General features: G+C 41.8%; 1 protein-coding gene across 3 annotated transcripts in view; it reads right to left on the bottom strand.

Annotated features, from left to right (window-relative positions):
• The window catches only part of ADAMTS17 (ADAM metallopeptidase with thrombospondin type 1 motif 17), a 207,083-nt gene that overhangs the window by 54,686 nt on the left and 130,113 nt on the right, over positions 1-22,284 (bottom strand). For 2 of the 3 annotated variants that reach the window (XM_061595291.1, XM_061595289.1), the window contains exons 13-17: positions 21,739-21,905; positions 19,709-19,836; positions 14,308-14,428; positions 12,380-12,454; positions 4,757-4,837 (exon numbers count right to left, since the gene is read on the bottom strand). In XM_061595291.1, coding sequence (XP_061451275.1) covers positions 4,757-4,837; positions 12,380-12,454; positions 14,308-14,428; positions 19,709-19,836; positions 21,739-21,905 — 572 coding nt within the window. The remainder of the gene's footprint in view (positions 1-4,756; positions 4,838-12,379; positions 12,455-14,307; positions 14,429-19,708; positions 19,837-21,738; positions 21,906-22,284) is intronic. The other variant, XM_061595290.1, reaches the window with a different exon arrangement.

The raw sequence follows: 22,284 nt of genomic DNA on the forward strand, positions 1-22,284 counted from the left end.
AGATTTCAGTGCAAACCTACTTAATTCACACTCCCTGAAAAAATACACAAACCAAAGCACCAAAATGCGCATTGTTCCAAATTTTGTGATGCAGCTCTCCAGCCGAGTAACGTGCACAAAAATGTGTGTATTGTGGGAAAGTGAGCATAAAAATACATATGTTGGTGACAATTGACAAAAAAAAATATGCTAGAGAAATGGGCTTGCAGAAATGAGTATATCAAGCAAAATTAGCAAAACTGCTTACAAAAATATGTATATTTAGGGAAAATTCACACTAAAATCAATTTTCAGGAGGACATTTATTCAAATAAATATTCACAAACTGCTGTGAAAATGTGGAGAACTGAAGTTAAGATTGGAAAAATTGTTTTAATGTTGATTTGTAGATTGTTGTAACCCACTCTGGGACCTGCTTGTGAAGTACATGCAATAATAAAAATGACAACAACAACAACAACAATAATAATACTAATAATACTAATAATGCATCTATTTACATTAGCAAATTGTATGCCAATTAAACCTTTCATTACTGTAACTGCAGCCCCTGGTTTTTAATTAAACCGCTGACAGGTCTCTTTCTCTGTGCCCAACTCTTCGAAGCATCTCCACTTCCTCCCGGATATGAATCGCCCCCATCAGCCTGTCCTCCAAGCCTGAGTCAAGTCCAGTCTTTCTCTCCACTCAGACTCCTTCCCATTCAGTTCCCGGCTTTCTGGATACAAACTGTAAGGCATTTCCTGTTCAAGGTAGTTTTGCAAAAGGCAACCGAGCCAGGCAGCGTGGGATGGACGTGGGAGGGAAAGAACTGCTCCCAGCAAATGGAACATCAATTCAACATGAAGCTGGGTTCATTCCCTAAGCGCCCTACCCAGTCCGCAGTGGAAACAAGACCTACTTGGCCTAAACACTGAAAGTGTAATTAGCTCCAGCCATCACTCCAACATTAAACACAGCTATGTTTGCACAAACCTCAGGCCTTATTAAAGTTACAGTGGCAGGAAATTGTCGTACTTTGATTTCCCAATTATCCTGCTTACCCAGCTGGATGCCTGCCCGTGTTTTGCTGTAAGGCTTTTATAACAAAGCTTTCAATCTCTGAGCTCGGAGGTAGTAGTAAAACTTAGAACACACAGGGAACACTCTTTGGAAGACTGCAGGTTTTGCTCATCCGTGAACCCCTGCGCATGCAGTGGAGTGAAGCAAAATGTTCCCAGCATTTCACAGACAAGCATTTCCCCCACTTTTGTATTTCAGCACTCACCTGGTAGCCCCAGGCCACCAGGGATTCCATACAGGTGAATGCTTGGAATTCTATGCAGGCAAGTGAGTGGGCTTCATTCCTCTTCCGTCCTCAGCTTTCTCCAGATGGGCAAGCAGAGGAGGGGAGCCCTCTCCTTTGCACTGATCTTAGAAATAGAGGCGGGTGAATCTGTCAATTTTGGAACAGAGAGTTGTGTGCTAGGTAGAGATGGAGGACTCTGTCCATTTCGATTCTGTTTCTCATTTTTCCATCACAAATTCTGTTCTCCACATTTCTGCAGCAATTTGCAAATTTATTTTAAAAAACTCATCTTTATTTTAGTATGACTTTCTCCTAATAAACACATTTTATATGCAATTTTTACTAATATACACAATTTTGCAAAGCAATTTCCCCAAATATGATGCATTTTATATGTTATTTCCTCTAATATGCATCTTTCCTCTATATATGCTTTTTTGCAGACAATACTTGGCTACAGCATTGCATTGCAAAATTCATAAAAAAGCAAATTTTGAAGGACTCTGTGCTTCGCTATACGGAGTGTTGTGAAAACTGTGAATTAGGTAGGTTCACCTTTAAATGCAAACTGAATTCAACTTCCATCCCTACTTAGAACTACAGAGAACTGTGCATTTCTCCTCGACTTCCTGCTAGCCCAAGCAGGGAAGTAACTTTTGTAGGGTTATTTGCAAGGCTGGTTTCCTCTCTTCTCCCATGCCCCACTTCCATCCTGGGCCTGGGCTGAAGCATAGCTGTCCATCCTTGATGTCTTCTAGTTGGGAAAAAGATGGAGGGATTGAGAAAAAAATCTATGTGGTTGCCAGGCAAAGCACAAGCAACAGTGTCCAGTCAGTTCCACTTGACCCACTTCTAGAATGGTATCTGTGTCTTATTGGGTTGGGAGAAAAGATTTTAATAAGGACAGGGAAAAATTATCAACATGTCCCCAAAGCCTGTTTGGGGACATATCCAGGGCTTTTTCTGTGACAGTACTCACCAGTACGGAGTACCGGCACTTATTTTTGGCCGCCAATGCCAGCCATTTTGTGTTGCCACCCATGGTGCTTTTATCAAGGTCTGCGTATCAGCATCTCAAGTTTTTTTAACCAAAAAAGCACTGAACATATCACTGAGTAAAGTGCTAAAGAGAAAAAAGGTGTATTTTAAGAGTCTGTTAGTGTTGCTTTTTAAAAACTTTACAGCACTATAGTGATGTTATAAACCACGATCAAGCAGTCATCCCTTTTAAACACACACACACACAGATACGGATGTGTGTCTTTGGCAGGCTCATCTAATACCTAAGTGCATTTAAGCAGTAGTGTAGTGGCAAATGCAGAAGTGCAGGGTCCCTTCATGATAGTCACACCACACTCCCTCATAGCCACACCCCTTTTTTCACTTTCCCTCATCTCTCTTGCTGTCAATGTCATCTCCGAGTGTACACTTCACTACAAGAGATGCCCATAGGAGCCAATCAGCATGAAAGGGGAGGCTGTGTGTTAGCTACTGAGAAGTGTCTTTTCAATGGCTGATTCACCTCCTTTCACTCTGATTGGCTCAAATCACCACAAAAGAACTTCTCAGTGGCTAACATGCTTTTTTGTCATGCTGACTGGCTTGCACATAGGGACCTGGCTGGGACCCTGCTTTCCAAAAAGTAAGGGGTCTACGGCCCACGGCCCCGTGACCCTGGATGACTACACTCTTGCATTTCAGTTGTTTATAACAGTAACAAGCAAAACCACTCTGTGTTTCTTCACACTGTGGGTAAAAGTCAGATGGAACTTTTTAAGTGCTGTGAGGTTGCTCTGGAAGCACCTTTACTGCATTCAGCCCAAACAAACCTTTCCGGGGTTGAGCCCCGGGAAAAAAAATAAGTTCTGTAAGTCTGTAGCATAAACATGCTGTGTATTGTAGTAATTGGCTGGCCCACCATGATGTCACTCAGCCCATCCCCCCAAATCTCCATCATATCCTTGGAGCAGTTTTGACCTTTAACTTAAAAAAAAAAGGCAACAAATGAATGGTTAGATGAATGAATGTTTTTAAAAGGTGAACAGCCAGGCTGAAGAGCAAAGACTGCCATTCAGGCTGGCAAATGATTCCCTGGTATGCAGATTTATCTTTTCAGCTGCGGAACTGGGAGGAAACTGGGCTTGTCCTGTGGATGCAATATGAGCTACATTATGTCTGTCTTCACCTGAAGTGACATCTGACAAACCTCAGCTGGCAGTAAGCGTCCAAATCAATCCAACCAAGACAAATAAAATTGCTGGCTTCCAAAAGCAGGGCTTGCGATGCTCCAGAACACTGGCACTCATTGTTCTCCAAAACTTTGCTACGTCAAAGTCTTCCATGTAGGCGTAATTTTAATCCACAAAACAGGCTGCCATGTAAGCAGGAATGAAAGCAGTAGCAGCCAAGAGATCAAAGAATGGCACACTGTAATCTTGGATGCTACTCAGCTTTCTGGAGGAGGCGATCCTGCAAAATGTGGTAGTTGTTATAGAATGCAGCTTCCGGAACATCCCAACTCTCATTTACAAAACAAAAACAAGACTCCAGCCCTTATGGATGTGAAATAGGCCTGAAAGTGTGTGGGGAATGTCTAGATTAGAGAAATTACAAAAGCTAAAGAGATGGCTGGCGCTTTTCAGTGATCAGATGCTCCTTGCCTCTTCAAACAAGAAGCAGAGCTGAATAAATAAATAGGCAAAAAGAACAAATATGTAGATCTGCATAATTTATACAGGTTGCACAGCTCAGGGTTTTCTGGGTATTAAATTTTGAGGAAGGCCTCAGGAGAAGATCTAAGGGTCCTGGTAGGTTCCAACTAGTAGAGGCATTCCAGCAGGTATTGGGGTCCTGAGCTGTAAACATGAACCACCTTATGATACACTATAACATTCTGTTGCACTATTAGTAGTAGTAATAATAAATGTAATAAATAAATTTTGTTGTTGTCAGTGATGATGATTATGATATATATATAGTAGTTTATGTATTTTAATTTATTTTAATGTTTTTGTGATTTTACTGTTTACAATTTTATTATGTACACGATTGATTTTATTTTTGTAAGCTGCCCTGAGTGGCGGGATAGAAATCTTTTAAATAAATAAATAATAAATAATGTTTAATAAATAGATGTAGCTATCACTGTATACATGCCCTGCACCAGTTGTTGTTTTTAAATCAGCTCACATTTATCAGCCCCTGGGAGGATGGGAGATCAAATAGCAATGGCATTTGACAGCCACTTCAAGAAATCGTTATTATTTCTTCCCCAAATCACTTACATTGTGTTGTACCCAATGTTAGTCCTATTCAGAGTAGACCCATTGTAATGGACACAACTAATTTCAATGGGTGTACTCTGAGGATAATACAGGCGGGATGCAACTGATTGCCTTTCAAAATAATAAAATGAAAGATAAAGGGAAGTGGTCAAATCAAGTCATCAGTGCTTTTTCTCTCTTTTACCCAGAAAACTGTGGGCAGGTTTATCCTCCGTCACACGGATCCGTCGTGCCCCAGCAGGGATTATTGCTGCTTCGATGTAACCTGGGGCAAATGAAAAGAACACATAGATCATAGTATCCCAAAAAGTACATAATTGGGAAAACAAGACAGTGGATCTTTGTGATTTAACATCAAGACTTCATTTTTAAAAAACCAATTCCAATTCGCATTTTGAAATATTATGACATGTGGAGGCATGCAAGTTTCAGTGTTGTGAACGATGACCTGAAGAGGAGGAAGAAAATCTCAGTGTGCATATTTAAATATGCTTCCAAGTGACTGAGACTACGATGAATTACGTTCCATTTGGTCAATGTGCTTAGTGCTTGTTTACATTGTCAGAGCCATGGCAGGTTGCTTCAGGAATTGTAGACATAGGCTTGTTATCCTAAATGCTTTCTTCAGGACCAGTGCCAGGCATGACTGGGCCCTTGGGCACCAGCCTGCCCAGGTCCATGGCACCCACCCGCACCTACCTCTCCTGCTGCAGTAAACGCTGGCCATGCTGCATGCGCATGCTTGACATCAACCAAGATGGCTACAGCTTCAGCACCTTGGACAGCTCACTGAAAGTTCAGCCCAAACCCCGGAGCAGATTCCACTGTCCCACTGACATGGAGCCATCAGCAGCCACTACCTATTTCAGTCGTTTCCCCTTTTGTTTTCCTCTTACTCTCCTATCCCCAGTTTGCATTTGCACCTGCGTGCACATTACCGTTTTCATTTTCTTCTCCCCTTCTCAGGTTACCAAGAGATGCAGCCTGACCCCACCCCTAAGGGAAAACTGAAAACACAGTGGCAGCAGGAATCTGAATAAAGACACCTGTGAAGGCCAACTGGATGAATCCATAAGTTCAGTAATAATAATTGGCTTGCATATAGGGATGCGCAAATGTGTCAATGTTGGCTTCTCGTTTTTCTAATCTTCTGTTCAGTTCCACCTCAGTGTGCGAACTTTATTTTTAAAGTCCTCGTGAAAATTTATCAGCATTTTAGTGCATATTTGTCCTAATGCATATTTTTTCATAGAATTTTGCCTAACACTCACATTTTAAAAAATTGATTTTCCCTTATACAATGCACTGATGTATGTTATTCGCACTAACCCATGCATTTTTATGTGCACCTTCCCCCATGCATTTTTTTTACACACTTGTGCAGTTGGAAAACTGCATCGCAACATTTTGAAACGGCACATTTCGACAGATAGCTGAATTTCTGTTCACATAATATTTCAGCAAGTGCAAATTAGAAAAGTGCTCATTAAAATGTGAACCGAACGGAATTTCTCCCCCAACCCGCGTGATATGGAGTGGTTTTTTTAAAATACAGTTTTACCAAAATTATGTATCCCATAAGAGTCAAAGGAAACAGATGTTTGACATATAGCATGGTGTTGTAGTTTGTTTTGTTTTGGTGTTGTCCAACTCAAGATACTAAAATGACATTGCAACCACCAGAGACTAAAATGGCAAAAATCTTTTGGTGAACATCATGCACTGACAGAGAAACCCAACCAACCAACAGTGACACATGAGCACCCAGGAGACTATTGATTTCAAACGCGACACTACTGCTGAAAAGCCAGACACCCTACATTCACACCCTGTCACCAGTGTTCAGACGACACTTTGGAACATGCCCAAAACCTACAGTGGCTTACCTTAATTTTATTTATTTTTTATTATAAAATGAAAGCATGGGATTAACCCAAGTTGCATTTTGCCTGGACCCTCCATGGCTTCCAAGCTAGAACTAGATCTTGGGGCAATCCACATGCATCTAAGTTTGTGGCATGAAATGACTTAACTTGCTGGACAAATCCAAACTATCAACATTCACAAGAAACTGGAAAATTCACCACAACAGAAGAATATTAGAAGCAAAAAAACCCACTTTCTTCTTCGCCACTTCTAAATTGAAGTTAAGACAGGAAAGCCAGGCTACCGATTCATACGCCTGGTCGGTGTTCTAATCAATTCATTTAAAACTAAAATCAATCCTGTTATTGGTTGCGCTGTTACCACAAATCAGGATGGCTTTGCCTTTACAGGTTCTTTTGTTTTACAGTATGTTTGTCCAGATGTAACATGTAGGAAAGCATATCTTTAATGGAGGGTTTTGTTTTTTTCATCTCTGACAACTATGGGCTTCCAGCCACGCTAGACGTGATGTTAAATGCACTATTGGCAACCCCACCTGTCAAAAAAAAAAAAGTTGATAGCAGGCACTAGGGATGAAAGGATCTGTCAATGTTTTCGTTCTTTCAATTTCTCATTTTTCCATTCTTAAATTCAGTTCACCACATTTCTGCAGGAATTTGTGGGTTTTTTTTTTCTTTTTAAAAAATTCTCATGAAAATTCTTCAGCATTTTAGGGTGCAGTTCTCCTAATAAATACATTTTTGCATGCAGTTGTGACCCGTGCACACATTTTTTCAAGCAATTTCTCCTGATGTAATGCATTTTTGTATGTTATTTTTATGAATATAATCTTTTCATGCACACTTCCCCCAATATATGTATTTCTGTAAACACTTTGGTTGGAGAACTGCATTCCAAAGTTCAGATAAGTGGAAATTTTGAAGAATGGCTGTTTTTTCAGTTCTCAGATTGTTTCAGAAGGTGCCAACAGATAGGTTCAGCTTTAAATGCAAATTGAATCAAACCTCCCCTGTACCAAGCAGATACACACCTCCACTCTCCCAATTTTTTTCAGGGCTGCACCACACAGGGAGGGGAGGTTTAACCCTTTCCTCCCTCATCACTCTCCCAATGAACCTCCTCTCCTCCCGACATACCCACTTGCTATTAATTATGGGAAGCCTCTGTTAGTGCCAACTGGAATTTCTATTCTGCGGTAACAGCAGATTCAGGGAGAGGTTTCAGTGGGAGCACAGCAGGGAAGATGGGGCTAAACCTCCCCTCCCCCCACGCTGGGGTCTCAACAAAACTCCCTCCATGTCTGCCCCCCCTTTTTTAGAAATTTCAACTATGGTTGCCAATGATGCATTTAGCTGCTATAATGCCTCGTTTGGCCAGCAGAGTTCATTTCAACTGTGTCAAATAGGGATGGAAATATCTGTCAATTTTGGTTCTCACCATTTCTCAGTTTTACAATCTTAAATTCAGTTCTCCACATTTCTGCAGCAATTTGTGGGTTGTGGTAGGTTTTTTTAAAAAAATAACCTCATGAAAATTCTTCAGCATTTTAGTGCAAATTTCTCCTAATAAACACATTTCTGTGGGTGGCTTTGACTAATGCACACATTTTTGCAAGCAATTTCTTCTAATATGGTTCATTTTTGTATGCTATTTTCACTAAAATATTCATTTTTCCCTCTCTTTTACACAATATATGCATTTTTGTAAACATTAGATAGAGAACTGCATTGCACAATTTGGATAATTGTGAATTTCAAGGGATGCTTGTGTTTCACTGTTTCATATTGTTGCGGAAAGTGCAAATTTGATAGATTCAGCTTTAAATGCAAACTTAATCAAATTTCTCCTCTATCCCTAATGTCCATCAGCCCTGATTATCCATTGCAAAATCAGTGTCATTCCATGACTGTCTTGGAACATTGCTGGCTTATGCACAGATAACTAAGTTTCTATGGACTATTCAAGAATTATGGCATTTAGATTTAGTAGCTCAACAGTGTGGCACCGTTAGCTTGTGTCATGTTTCAGACGCAAACATTAATTGACTTTGGGAAAGTATATTTTAAAAATTTCTGCATGGTTTTATGTATGCTTTTTATTTCTAAATCAATGTAATCTGCCTCGGGACCCGCATTCCAGGTGAGAGGCAGACAACAAAAATAAATGTATTATTATTTATTAAGTGTCAACACTTCAGCCTCCCAGAGACAATATAACAACAATATGTAGCATGGGAAGTGAAGCCCCTCTCAAACCATTTTCAGTGCTTTTTAGAGCTGTTGCTTGATTTCAGATTCAGTGTACATCTGAAAATATAAAGTGTGAATGAGGCAAATGGGTGATTGACAACACCGTGCAGGTTCAAATGCCAGAGAATCAGGATTGGCTGATGCTCCTTGTTGAGTATATACTTAGTTTTTGACAGTATAATTGTGAAACAGCTTGCCACCATTATAGCTTCTGTGCTTCTAAATCTAACACCACGCCCATACCATACATTTAAAGAACTCTTATACCACTTTCACAGATGTGGAAAATCCTGGAAACTATAGTTTGTTAAGGATGTTGGGAATTGTAGCTCTGTGATGTCAGCTGCCACAAAAATCTATCATTTCCAGGATTTTTGGGGGGAAGCCATGACTTTTAAAGTGGTATAAGAGTTCTTTAAATGTATGGTATGCACGTGACCTAACTTTTTGCAGGGTTCCCACTAAAACTCTTGGGCATGTTCCTTTGGACAAAAAAGGAAAAGGCTGGAAATTTTAGTAACAACAGATTATAGAAATCTAACCCTGGTGTGGATTCAATAAAAGTACTGTATAGACATGCAAACTCACATTTCCACCGTTGCCCTCTGGGGCTTTAAGATTTATTCATATGTTGCTTCCCAAGGGATTAATAAATGAATGGAAATAAGCCTGCCAATATTTTGAAAAATGCAGCCCTTAATACCTTTTCTATTATATGTAAGTCACAATTCCTTTAGCACTTCGTACCTGCAGTTTCCCCACTAGAAAGATCAACAAATCTCCATTACTTTGACCAGCTCAAGTGTCAGAGCTGGAATCATGGCATTCCTTATTTTCAAGTTATCCTGCCTATAATTTTAGGCTACAATTATTTGGGTTTGACAGTATTCACTATCAAGCAATTATACCATCCCACAATAGCATAATGTCCCATTTCTCCCCCACACCCCCATCAACTCTGGAGCGCTTTTGTTCCGAGGATGATGCTTTGAAACTCTTGGAGGGACACCTTATTATTTGCTAATTCATAGCATTCTGCACAAGGGTGCTCCACCTCAGGGACACCTCTCTCTTTTTGGCATGCGAAGATCTTTCTGGATAGCCTGCATTACATCAGTGCTTCGGGAATGCAAAACTGTGATTGAAGAGAATCCTGCATACAAATTACATGGCAGGACTTGAATTGGAAGAGACCCCTGAACAGAGAGAGAGGGAGGAAGACTTTTGTCACTACGAAGGGTTAGCATGTGAAGGAAATCCCAGGGAGGGGAAAAAGCAAGGTTGTTGAGGAATTCCTATTACAAGGCAAAGCCGTTCTCCCCAGACAGTGAAAACCAGAGGTGATTTTCAGTGTGGAGGCTGGTATGGATCTTTCTGGAAAGTGATCTCTTAAGTGAAGAAGATATTTAGCCGTGGCTATACGTGCCGTAAAACTTGCAAATAGCTTTACGTTTCTTTCCACAGCATGTTGCAAATTGGGTGGCACAAAAGACACGTCCACTTCCAAAAGGAAAGCCGTACGGAATGAAGGCTTAGGGTTCCAATGTAGGTGCAACAGAAAGAGGCGCTTCCACTAGAACAAACCCATCAGTGGTGCCTTTGCACAGGTGGGGATGCCTGCATCCTACCAAGTGACTGGGGGGGGGGAGGGAACAAATCATACAAAGGCAGCACAGGCAAGGAAAAGACTGAGACTAGGTTGCCGAGTCAAGCACTTGGACATGCTTATTTTGCACCTGTCCTGAGAGAACTGCACTGGCTAATGGACCGTGTTCAAGGTCTTGTTCACATATAGAGCCCTCAACAACTTGGGACCAGGTTAACCTGAAAGACCACCTCCTCCTGTGTAGACCCATAGGATCGCTAGATCATCAGGGAAATTCTACTCATGGCATTGCACCCTACAATAATAGGGCAGGGATCTAAAACCAGGCATTTTTTGACCTTGTCCTGTGGAATCTCCTTGCCTGTGCCATGCATGAAGCAAGAACCATCAGTTGCTTCAGACGTCTTGCAAAGACTTTTTGCCCAGGCTTTTCCTGACCCATAAGACCAGTTCCTGTTGTATGTGTTTAAGTCTCCTGAATCTTTGTCTTGTATGCATTTACCTGTTTTTACACTGTTGTTGTATTGGTTTTAGGTTGTATTGTTGTTTTAATGGATATTGTTTCTACATTGTGCATAGTGTATACCACTTAGAGATTTTTAAAATATTAAGCTATTTTTAGAAATGCTTTTAAAATAAAATAAAATAAAGCAATTTCTTGTCATATAATGCATTTTTGTATGTTATTTTTACTCATATATTCATTTTTATGCATACTTTCCCCTAATATACAATTTTTTTTAAAAAAAGATTGGTTGGTTGGCGAACTGCATCGCAAAATTCGAAGAAGTGCAACTTTTGAGGGATGGCTGGGTTTCGGTTCTCATACTGTGAAATATAAGTGGAAATTTGATAGATTTGGCTTGCAATGCAAGCTGAATCAAATTCCTCGACCATCCCTAGTGGCAAGGCACCAGGGATCTTGACAGGGTGCGAGCGCAATGTCAGGAGCATTGGGTTGGCTGTGCCACACCACACTGAGCTCCCTGCTGCATTGCTCCTCCCCCTCTCGGCAACCGGCAGTGCCGTGCAGTGTTGAGAAGTCAGTAGAGCAACCCAGCCACACGTGTGCAACCCTGCCCACCACTACCGTATAGCAGCAGGGATGAGGAACTGCTGTCCCTCCACAAATTATTGTTGGACTCCAACTCCCATTTAGCCCCAGCTAGCATAGCCAATAGTCACAAAAGACAGAAGTTGTGGTACAATGACATTTGGGGAAAATAGGTCCCCCTAATGCTTATTTTTCAGTGTGTATTCCCTTTTTCCATTCAATATTCTAGCTCATTTTGAGAACCCAAATGAGGGAGATACAAGGCTGGGTGTGTGTCCTTGGGCAACATCCGTTTGCCCCATTTCTGCTCTGTGCTGCGCTTTGTGTAAGCATCTCAGCAGTGTGGCAGATGTATGGAATAACTAAGATTTTTATATCCATTGCTCTGCAGGACTATAGTAGCAGGACAATAAAGTTGGTGGGCTGCTCAGGCGAAGGCCATAATAAGCTAGCAACTTACCCTATTTATTCTTCCTGCAGGAAGCCACCATAGCTAAGAACCCTAACACAGAGAACGTGGTCCCTGACCATGTGGCTATTAGTCCTGGATCATAATTTGGTATAGTTTTAAATTCTGGCACGTGTACATTTAAAGAAATACATTACATTCACCTAGGCCTTGACTTCATTTGTTTATCTAGAATCAGACACTAGAGCTAAAATGTAGCCAACTCTAAAAGTTAAGAGTTGCATTAGAAGACCAAGGCAAAGAGCATGGATAATGAAGTTCCCAAGATGTGATTTTACTCAGAGGACAGCCAAAGGTTCCTTATAATGAAGGGACTTGTGTATTTTGTTTGCAATCTCAGCAAGGCTTGCTGAATCAATGCAAAAGACTTTCAAATTTATCCACAGCTGTTTATTTTTCTTTTTGCATAATGCCATTTCCACATTTTGATCCAACCAGTGGAGACTGAGGGAGAGTGAGAGAGAGAGAGAGAGAGAGAGAGAGAGCCAACACCAAACATTATCTACCCCAGAAGCACCACACAGAGCAACCAGGCATCTTACACGAAAAACACTTGGGGACTGCCTTTCCCTTTGTCATCACACACGTGGAAACCTTCTTACATTGACTATTGGATACTGAGAAGAAGAAAGGAATTGGCATAGGTTTAGTTACATCAATAGTGCTTGTTTTCACAAGCCAGCAATCACACAAGATGAGGTCAGGTTCTGTATTCAGTGGAGCTCAACATGCAGCTATTACCCAGCTGCATTTCAAGCAGCTTCCTGATATGTGCAAGGGCAACCTTTTCCAGAGCTGGCAAGTGTCACTCGGACCACAGGGTCAATAGTATCGTGCAATATAGTAGAATTCATAACCTGCTGCATTCTTTAAAACTGACTTAAATCTTTTATAAAATTTAAATATCTGACTCTCTACATTCAGTTAGAGCTTTCAGGATGCTTTACCTAACATGTCAAATTACAAGGCAGCTTAAAAAAATGCACAAAGAACAGCAGGAGACCGATAAGAGATTGGCAGCAATTAATGTTAGGAGCAAAACAATAGTAAAAGGCTCCAGCTGCCACCACTTTAACTACAGCACCACAGGGGACACAGAAGGGTGTGTCCCCTCCCCTCCCCCATTGCTGTCCTTGCAGATTGTGGCATTAACACAGTAGGGCCCCGCTTATCGGTGTTTCACATTCCAGCGTTCCGCTAATGCGTCATTTTCGCGCAACGCACCCCATTATAATCAATGGGGTTCCGCTTTATGGAGATTTCCGATTTACGGCGGGGGCCTGGTCCCTAACCCGCCGTATAAGCGGGGCCCTACTGTATATATTTTTTAAAGGCGGCATCATGCTGCCATCCATCACTAAGGTAAATACTACTGGAACTGGGCTCCTGCTGGGAGAAAGGGCAGGATATAAATCAAATAATAAATAAACTAACTGGTGAAACTGGTGAAATGGTTCAGGTCTGGCACCTCCACCACCACTCAGTTATTTCTGTTATAGTTCCACACAGCATCTGGACCAGCTCAACTTGTCGAACTTCCTCCTCCATTGATGTTTGATGCATTTTGCTTTTATGTTTGATGTACATTGCTCTGAGGTCCTTTGAAGGAAGGGCCAGTTCATAAACAGCCTAGCTAAATAAATAAATAAAAATCAAACAAGCTGCTTCACAGCCTTTCCTTGGCCCGAGCTTGGAGATATTAGGCGTTGCCATGAGTCATGGCAGGTGGCCAACATTAGGATAACATTCTGCAAAATGTTGCACCTCTTCAAAGTTAACCGCAGAGGAGCTTTGTTGAAATCAATAGGAACTGCATGACAGAACAGATCTTTGACATTTTTGTATGTTATATTATTTATTTTTTTAAGTCTTTGTTTCCAAAAAGAAATGAAAAGGAACTCAAGGTGGCTAATAAAACAGAAAACATCATTCTGTATTTAAAAACATATATCACATCCACTATGCCTAACACAGCAACAATAATAGAACCCCAGAATTAACATAGTAAAGCAACGACCATAACATTTTCAGGGAACTCCTTGAAAACCCTAACCAAGTTTCTTGAAACTCCTAACCAAAATTGTTCCTTGTCCACCACAAAAAAGAGAAAGAAAGAAAGAAAAAGACTGTGACTTGACTGAGCCCATGAGAAATGGAGGCCAGGGTGACCACTTATTATCACCAATAGGACAAAAGAGCACACAGGTTTGCATAAAATGTGTATATGCTAATTTAGCAATAATAATTATAATCTAAATCAGGGGTTCCCAAACTGTTGAACTAAGAACTGGATTTGGAGTTACTTCAGTCAACACCTATATCAATCTAAATGTCACACTGCTGTTAACAAGTTGGATTTCTGAACTTTGCCCTCAAAATGCAGCCCATGCTTTACCCTCTGCAAACACACGCTCTTTTGCATTTCAGTTTTCACATGCCAGGCTGTTGAGACTGCTCTGGGTCTACTCACCCATCCCTTTGGTGTGGTTGAAGTCTCCTTTCACCACTTTGCAGGTTTTGCCATCTCCGTTGCAGATACCACAACGATCTTCTTTGGCAGCTGAGCCAATGATCCCATCACAGCCAATTTTCTAATGATGACAGAGGTTCTTCATTATTTGGACGGAAACTATTTCTAAAGCAGGATGATTTGACTGAATGCCACAATGCGAAGAGATGTCAGAAAGGGTGTTGTTGGGTATGGCAAAAGGCAAACTATTATCCTACAATAGTCTTCAGAAAGGGAAGGCTACTTCCTTAGGATGTTGGCTGAGCAGCTTATCCTGCCCCAAAAACCCAGGAGTAAAATTACTAACAATATGCAGTATCTAAAGAGCTATTTAGTGAAGTCTAAGGCCCCATCAGGGGTGGTGCTGAGGCATGATGAAAATCCCTTTAAGGACATACAACCTCTTAGGCCCCATCTGCACTATCCATATGCACATTTTAAACTGTCATTGCTACCCCCAAAAGAAACCTGGGAACTGTAGTTTGTTAAGGGTGCTGATTGTGGTTAGGAAATCCCTATTCCCCTCACAGAGCTACAATTCCCAGCTGAAGAGCTTGGTATTCCTAAAGGGATTTTCATTCTCTCTCCCCCACCCCCACCCCCTGACTTTCTGAGGCATAATAAAAGCTGTTTTTGAAACTCTCCTCTGTTTCCAAAGTTTTCTATGAAGTATTTGGGGAGGGGGAAATGACACTTCTGATCAAGAAACAGATGTCAACAGCCTCATTTGGGTACACAGGATTGCGTGTTTGGTGCTTTGCCATTCATAGGGACATGAAGGCATTTTGATGGATAACTGGCCAGGTGCTTATCTAACGCCAGAGACAGATTTGTTTTGGAGAAAGTTGAAAGTGGTTTGAGAGAGGGTTTCTTCCCACAGTGTGCACAGATATTCCCTTCATGGCCTCCAATTTAACCAGTCTTGCAGGTTTCTTATATCACAAGCAAGCGAGAGATGCGGGGAGTAGGAGTGGGCACACACTGGCCGTACTGATCTCTCTTTCAAACCACCTTCAGCTCTCTGGCAGGAAAAAAAAGCCACTGTTGTCCCTCTCCAGCCAAGGTAGGTGAGAAACAGAAGAAGCTGCCTTACACAGAGTCAAGCCAGTGGTGGCTGGTGGCACCAATGTCAGTGGGGCAGTGGAATCCACTCCAGGTTTTAGCCTGAACTTTCAAGGAGCTGTCCAAGGTGCTTGAGCACTGGTCCATCTATGCTGACTGGCAGTGCTCTCCCAAGTTTCAGACGGAGATTTTTCACAAGAACTAGAGATGCCAGGAACTGAATCAAGAACTGAATTGAAGCATGCGCTATATAACTGAGAAACGGCCTTTCTCCTTCTTAAGAACATAGGAAGCTGTCTTACACCATTAGTCCATCTAGCTCAGAACTGTTGACACCAGGGGTGGAGAACCATTGGTTCTCCAGATATGACTGAACTATGACTCCCATCATCTCTGACAATTAGGGCAGATGGGAGTTGTTGTTCTGCAACATCTGGAGGGCCGAAGGTTCACCACACCTGGTCCACACTGACTGTCAGTGGCCCTCCACTATTTCAGATAGGAGTCTTTCCCAGCCCAGAATGTCGATGTATGGGATTGAACAAGGGGCCCTTTCCTTACAAAGGAAGTAGCTTTGCTACTGAGCTGTGGACTATCCCCATGTGGCACCTAACCGCAGCAGAGAAAGGATGTGCGCACAGAGTTTCCACTACCAACTCATTCATAAACCTCTTAAAAACCTTTGGTTCTTGAACCAATCTTTCCACATCTCACCAGTCCCAGATATGGAGTGAACTTTCTGCAGTTGTCATCGTCTCTCAGCATAGTTTATAACAGCTGCGCCCGAGTTTGAAGCCCAACTCGCTTTTTTCACGAGGTACCTCCGGAACTCAGGGACTTGTAAAGAATCTCATATGGTGCGGACAGCAGGTCACTGCTTGTTGGAAGATGGAAACATGCACCATCACGTAGGGCCTGATTTACTATCTATGGCTAAAGAGGGATGCTTTGAAAAGAAGACTGCTGTCTTAGCTACTGCTAAGAGAGCTGTTCACAGGAGGAAGAGGAGTAGGTATATTCCAAATTTGTTAGTGGCACTTATTTAGGGTAGAGATGAGAAATTATGTAAAGAGAATGCAGACCCACTTCTAGTTCCTATCTAGCTCTACTTCCATGCAGTTAAGAGTATTAAATGAGGGGCTCCTCTAGAAGTTCTGTTTATTCAGCATTCATTCTGATTTGTTTGCACAAAGCTTACACAGTGGTTAGATTCTGCCTGGTCTTTATTGAATATTCATCCTGATTTGTTTACGGGGTGGTTTGATGCACACTGTGCCCCCATTATATGCATTTTTGCACACATTACTTGGCTGGAAGCCTGCATTGCAAAATTCAGAGAAATGCGAATTTCAAAGGATGGCTGTTTCAGTTTGTGTATTGTTTTGGAAAGTGCAAATTTGATAAATTTGGCTCCTTCCAGCAGGAAGGGTAGGATATAAATTTAATAAATAAATAGCTGGAGCGAATTTCTCCCCCATCCCATGTCATGTGACCGTTATGGGTCTGATACAAGAGCAGTGAACCCACATTCTTCCCTTACCTTCCCCCCACGTGGTGTGAGTGCTGGGGCTGTGGTTGCAGTGGTGGCTATGCTGCTCCATTAAACCTGGCTACTGCTGGTCAGGGATTTGGATTGCATCCCAAGGGTCTTTTGGCTCCGATTTAGGTCAGAGCCATTGCGCTGTTGTGCTGGAAGCATGGTCTTATGATATTGGATGACTGCCTTTTGCAAAACATCTGTGATGGCCGTTAACAAAATTTTAGCTGCTGTTTAATCCCTCATTTTCAGAAATTTTTACATTCCATTGGGAAGGGCTTACATGTTGCAAGTAAAAAAGAAAAGAAAATCGTACTGGGGCAAGTTTCCAAAACTTGGGGAGGTGCGGGAAATTAGAGGTGCTCTTAATAAACACAGTTATTCTAACCTGATTCTCAAATCACTCTCATCTTTGGATATTTTCCAACACTCACATTCAACTTTAAGTTCTTTAAAGATGCTATTATTGAATTCAGCAACCAGCTGAGATGTTGAAAAGAGAGAATGACTGTATAAAGTTGAGAATAATGATCAGCAATGGGAACAGATGAATCGAGGGGGGGGGAATACTCCTGCCTATTAAAAGAACATGTGTGTGTTTGTGTGTAATAAACTCATGCAATGGTATTTTCTTTACTTATACTACAGTTTTACAACCAGGTCATATCCTCTGCTGGTGAAAACTGCAATTGGCTTTGGAAATGAAGCAAGAAGAGGCTGAGCATTGGGGGTGGGGGGAAGAGACTTTCTGGTTTCCAAGTTGCCTGGATCCAGGCCACTGGGGGCTTTAAAGATTAAAAACAGCACCCTGAATTGGACCAACAAACCGCATGGTAGCAAGTGGTGTTTGGGTAAGGTCCACAAACAATGCAAGCCAGGAGCAGGCTAGCTGCATCAAGACAGCTCTTTTACAGCTTTAGTCCTAAGAACTCAGGGAGCCAGCATGGCAAAGTGGTTAGAGTGTTGGACTGTGGCCTGGGAGACCAGGGGTCAAATCCCCACTTCACCATACAGCTCAAAGGGTGACCTTGGACCAGTCACCACCTCTCAGCCTAACCTACCTCACAGGGTTATTGTGAGGATAAAATGGAGAGGGGGAGAAACATGTATGCCATCTTGAGCTCCTTGGAGGAAAGTGGCATATAAATGCAATGAATAATATAAAATAAAATAAGAATTGGATACTTAGGCTGGATAGTTATTACAGAGACCCCAACCCTAGCAGCCCACTGAACATTCAGTCTTTGCTGGGAGGGACCATCATTCAGGGGCCAAACACATGCTCTGCATGCAAAAGATCCCAAAAGTGGCTTGCTGGGGGAGGGGGCAGAGCTGCCAGTCTAGTTTCTTGTTAGGTGGGTCGCTGTTGCTTACCGGGAAGGAGAGTGGGAGGGGAGAGGTGGCAGCCAGGTTTTTGCAGTGCAAACACACTGCCAGTCTCACTGGATTGGCTCTCCCAGCACATTTGTACTGTGTCAACATCCCCATTGCCGCCTCCTCTTGGTAGAAACAAGGAGGGGGAAAAGCACCAAGTAATGGTCACAAAGAGAAGAGATTGGCTCTGGTGCTTTGTAGATGATTTATTAAGTGCTCTATGCATTTTGGAGAAGTCTCTTTCTTCAGGAGCTAAAAACAAACATTCAGATTGACAAGATTAGTGTCTCAGAGACAACACTGTGGCCATTACTATAAGCATACTTTTATAACACATTTAATGTTAAAACTTAACTTCTTAAAAAACTTTTTAACATGAATTGCAGGTGGTTGCACCCATAATCATGTAACATAAAATGTTCCTGTACCCGGAGCATTAAACAGATAAGTAGTCTGAGAATTGCCATATTTCACCACAGGATGGCTATTAAAAAACAACAACTCCTACCCCTGTATGAAAGCTTGATGCCCTGAGAATTGTGTTCAGTGTGGGGCTTTTTATATGTTTGGTTTGGCTTGACATTCTGGCAGAGTAAAGAAAATACACATCTTCATAGGTCAGTACAGGGCGATGTTTATGTGGGATAGGAGGGATTTTTTTAAAAAAATAAAATAGCCATATTATGGATGCAACCACTTGCAATTCATGTTAAAAAAGTTTTTTAAGAAGTTAAGTTTTAACATTAAATGTGTTATAAAAGTATGTTCATTGTAATGGCCACAGTGTTGTCTCTAAGACACTAATCGTGTCAATTTGAACGTTTGTTTTCAGCTCCGGAAGAAAGATAAGACTTCTCCAAAATGTGTAGAGCACTTAATAAATAAATCATCTATGAAGCACCAGAGCCAGTCTCTTCTCTTTTTGACCATCCCCCTCTTGGTAAACAACAGTGACCCAGTGAGCCACTTCTGGGAGATCCCAGGTTCAACCCCTGACTTCTCCTGTTAAAAGGATCAGGGAACAGGCAATGTGAAACATTTGAAGTGCAGCACATGCCTGATACTGGAATCCCCAAGGAAAAGGCTTCAAAATGCTTCCTCGAAAGGGGAAGTTCCACGGGAACTGCTAAGGGACCTTATAGCAGGAGCAATTCCCGGAATCCAAAGAGACTTGCAGCTTAATTTCTCTGCTTGTTTTTAGTCAGGTGGGGAAGAGTTGGATCTTGTTTTCATGTATTTTAGGATGTTTTTATTGTTGTTTTTTAGATCTGTTTTTAATGTTTGTAGGTTGCTTTGAGTTTCATTTGGAAAAAAAGCAAATAATAATAATAGTAATGACAACAACAATAATAATATTGTTTAGAGAGGATAACAAAACAATTACTTCACCTGGCACTTGCCATGAACGCAGAGGTCAGCCTCATAAGGCCCACAGGGAGTTCCATCAACTACCCTGTCTGATACCAGCACCGGGGACTCCTTCCCAAATGCAGAGCAATACAGTTCACAGGGCTTATCTGAAACAACAAGAACCACCACCACAAATTAACCACATGAGAACACTGACTCTGCATAAAAAAGCACTTGAAAATGATTGGACAAGCATGCAATATAAAACATACAGTTTCAGATGACAGAGGATGAGGGCCAATAAACTGAGTCTGAATCTTAACAAGACGGAGGCACTGTGGGTTGGTGGTTCTTCTGTAGCCTGCTTTGGATGGGGTCGTACTCCCTCTGAAAGAGCAGGTCCGTAGTCTGGAGGTGCTCCTGGATCCATCTTTGTTGCTAGAGGCCCAGGTGACCTCAGTGACTAGGAGTGCTGTTTACCAGCTTTGGCTGGTAAGACAGCTGCAGCCACTTCTGGACTGGGATAGCCTGACCACTGTTGTCCATGCACTGGTAACCTCCAGGTTGGATTACTGTAAGGTGCTCTATGTGGGGCTGCCCTTGAGGTTGGTTCGGAAATTGCAGATGGTACAAAATGTGGCAGCATGACTGGGGAAGGGTATTGCCAACATGTTATCCCGTTGCTGAAAGAATTGCACTGGCTGCCCATTAGCTACCAGGCCAAGTTCAAGGTTCTAGTTTTGGTGTACAAAGCCCTATACAGCTTGGGGCCAGGATACCTGAAAGACCATCTTATCCCTTATATACCCAGTTGATCACTGCGCTCTGCAGCTGAGGGCATCCTGCAGATACCATCTTATCAGGAAGTCTGTTCCGCACAACATAGGAAATGGACCTTTAGTGTGGTGGCACCTCCCCTTTGGAATTCCCTCACCTTAAATATTAGACAGGCACCATCTCTGTTATCTTTTCAATGCTTACTGAAGACCTTCCTCTTTCAACAAGCCTTTTAAGTAGAGACCTTAACCCAGTCTGTGTTGGAATTGCTTTTTAATATGTTTTTAAGTGTTTTTTAAAGACGTTTTTAAAGCTTTTGTAAAAAGGATTTTCAAGATGTTTTGTTTTAATATATTTTAAAGTCTGTTTTTAAGATGTTTTAGAGTGGTTTTGTTTGCCGCCCTGGGCTCTTACTAGGAGGAAGGGTGGGATATACAAATAAATAAACTTACAAATAAATTAATAATAATAAAAATTCAAATTTGACACTGGATTTCCTATTTATTTGCTTTTTCCTGCCCTTGCAGATTGGGTTTTTTCCTAGCAGTTTTCCATGGCTGAAGAGGGTTTTTTACAACAAAAATTGCCTCAAAAATATTGATATTAATATTGATATTCCCATCAAATATTGACATTAATATTGATATTTCATTTAAAATATCATTTTTTAAAAAATGATGAACATTTGCTATTTCAAAAATTTCAATATTAATATCAATATTTTTGTAGAAAAACATGAATCTGTATTTATGGCAAAGGATGTCCAATGGAGCGAAAATTGAACCAGCACCAAAATGTGGATCCCATCCCTCGTATATTATGTTGTTGTGATCTACCCTGGGACCTTCTGATGAAGGCTGGGCAAGAAATCTTATAAATAAATCATAAAATAAAATACATTTCCTGCTGCAAATTACATGATACAAGTTCTCAGCACCAAAACAACAGTACTGACCAAAACAATTTTGTCATTTAAAAGCCAGCGCAGTACCTATTCTAAATGAATGGTCAAGCAGATGGTTCACACATCGCATTTCCTAGGGGTAAGTGCACAACAGTTTTAGCCATTCAGTTGGCATGGGCGTGTATGTTGTAAAGGCATGTTTCTGGCAGCATGCATCACACAGGAGCACTTGCCAGCTTGCTTCTTAACAGCGGCTCCCTGCTGCATGCAGCCACAGTGACAAACAACCAGTTGGTGCCATATAATAGTTGGATGGCACCTCAGACCGATTTAGAAACTGAAGGGCAGGAGTTAGGGAAAAGAAATATACAAGCGTGGGGAAATGTACCATCCATGATGGCTGCAGTCCAAAGGCTTTTCTTCTTATTGGAGTGTCTGTCATGAGACTGGCACTGTTGGTCTCGGAAAGTGGGCACCCCTTTCGGGCAGGGCAAGTTTTCACAAGCTGTGTGTTCGACACTTGTACCACGGCAGTTTTTGCCCCCAGGCCCAGGGCTATTAATGAAAAAAAAACAACATGTGTCAGTTTGAGCCTTGTTAGAGCTACACACCCAGGTATGGCATGTTGGAAGATTCAGGACAGACAAAAGAAAGTGCTTCTTCACGCAGTGCAGGTAAACTCTGGAATTCACTCTCACAAGAGGCAGTGATGGCCACCAACCTGGATGCCTTTAAAGGAGGATGAGAGAAATCCATGGAGGATAAGGCTATCAATGGCTACTAGCCATTATGGCTGTGCTCAGCTTGTGGTCAGAGGCTGCTTCTGAAAACCAGTTGCTGGAGGTTGTAGGAGGGGAGAGTGCTCTTGCACTCAGGTCCTGCTTGTGGGCTTCCCCCAGGCACCTAGTTGGCCACTGTGAGAACAGGATGCTGG

Source organism: Rhineura floridana, chromosome 14, assembly GCF_030035675.1.
Source record: "Rhineura floridana isolate rRhiFlo1 chromosome 14, rRhiFlo1.hap2, whole genome shotgun sequence".
Classification (NCBI taxonomy): Eukaryota; Metazoa; Chordata; class Lepidosauria; order Squamata; family Rhineuridae; genus Rhineura; species Rhineura floridana.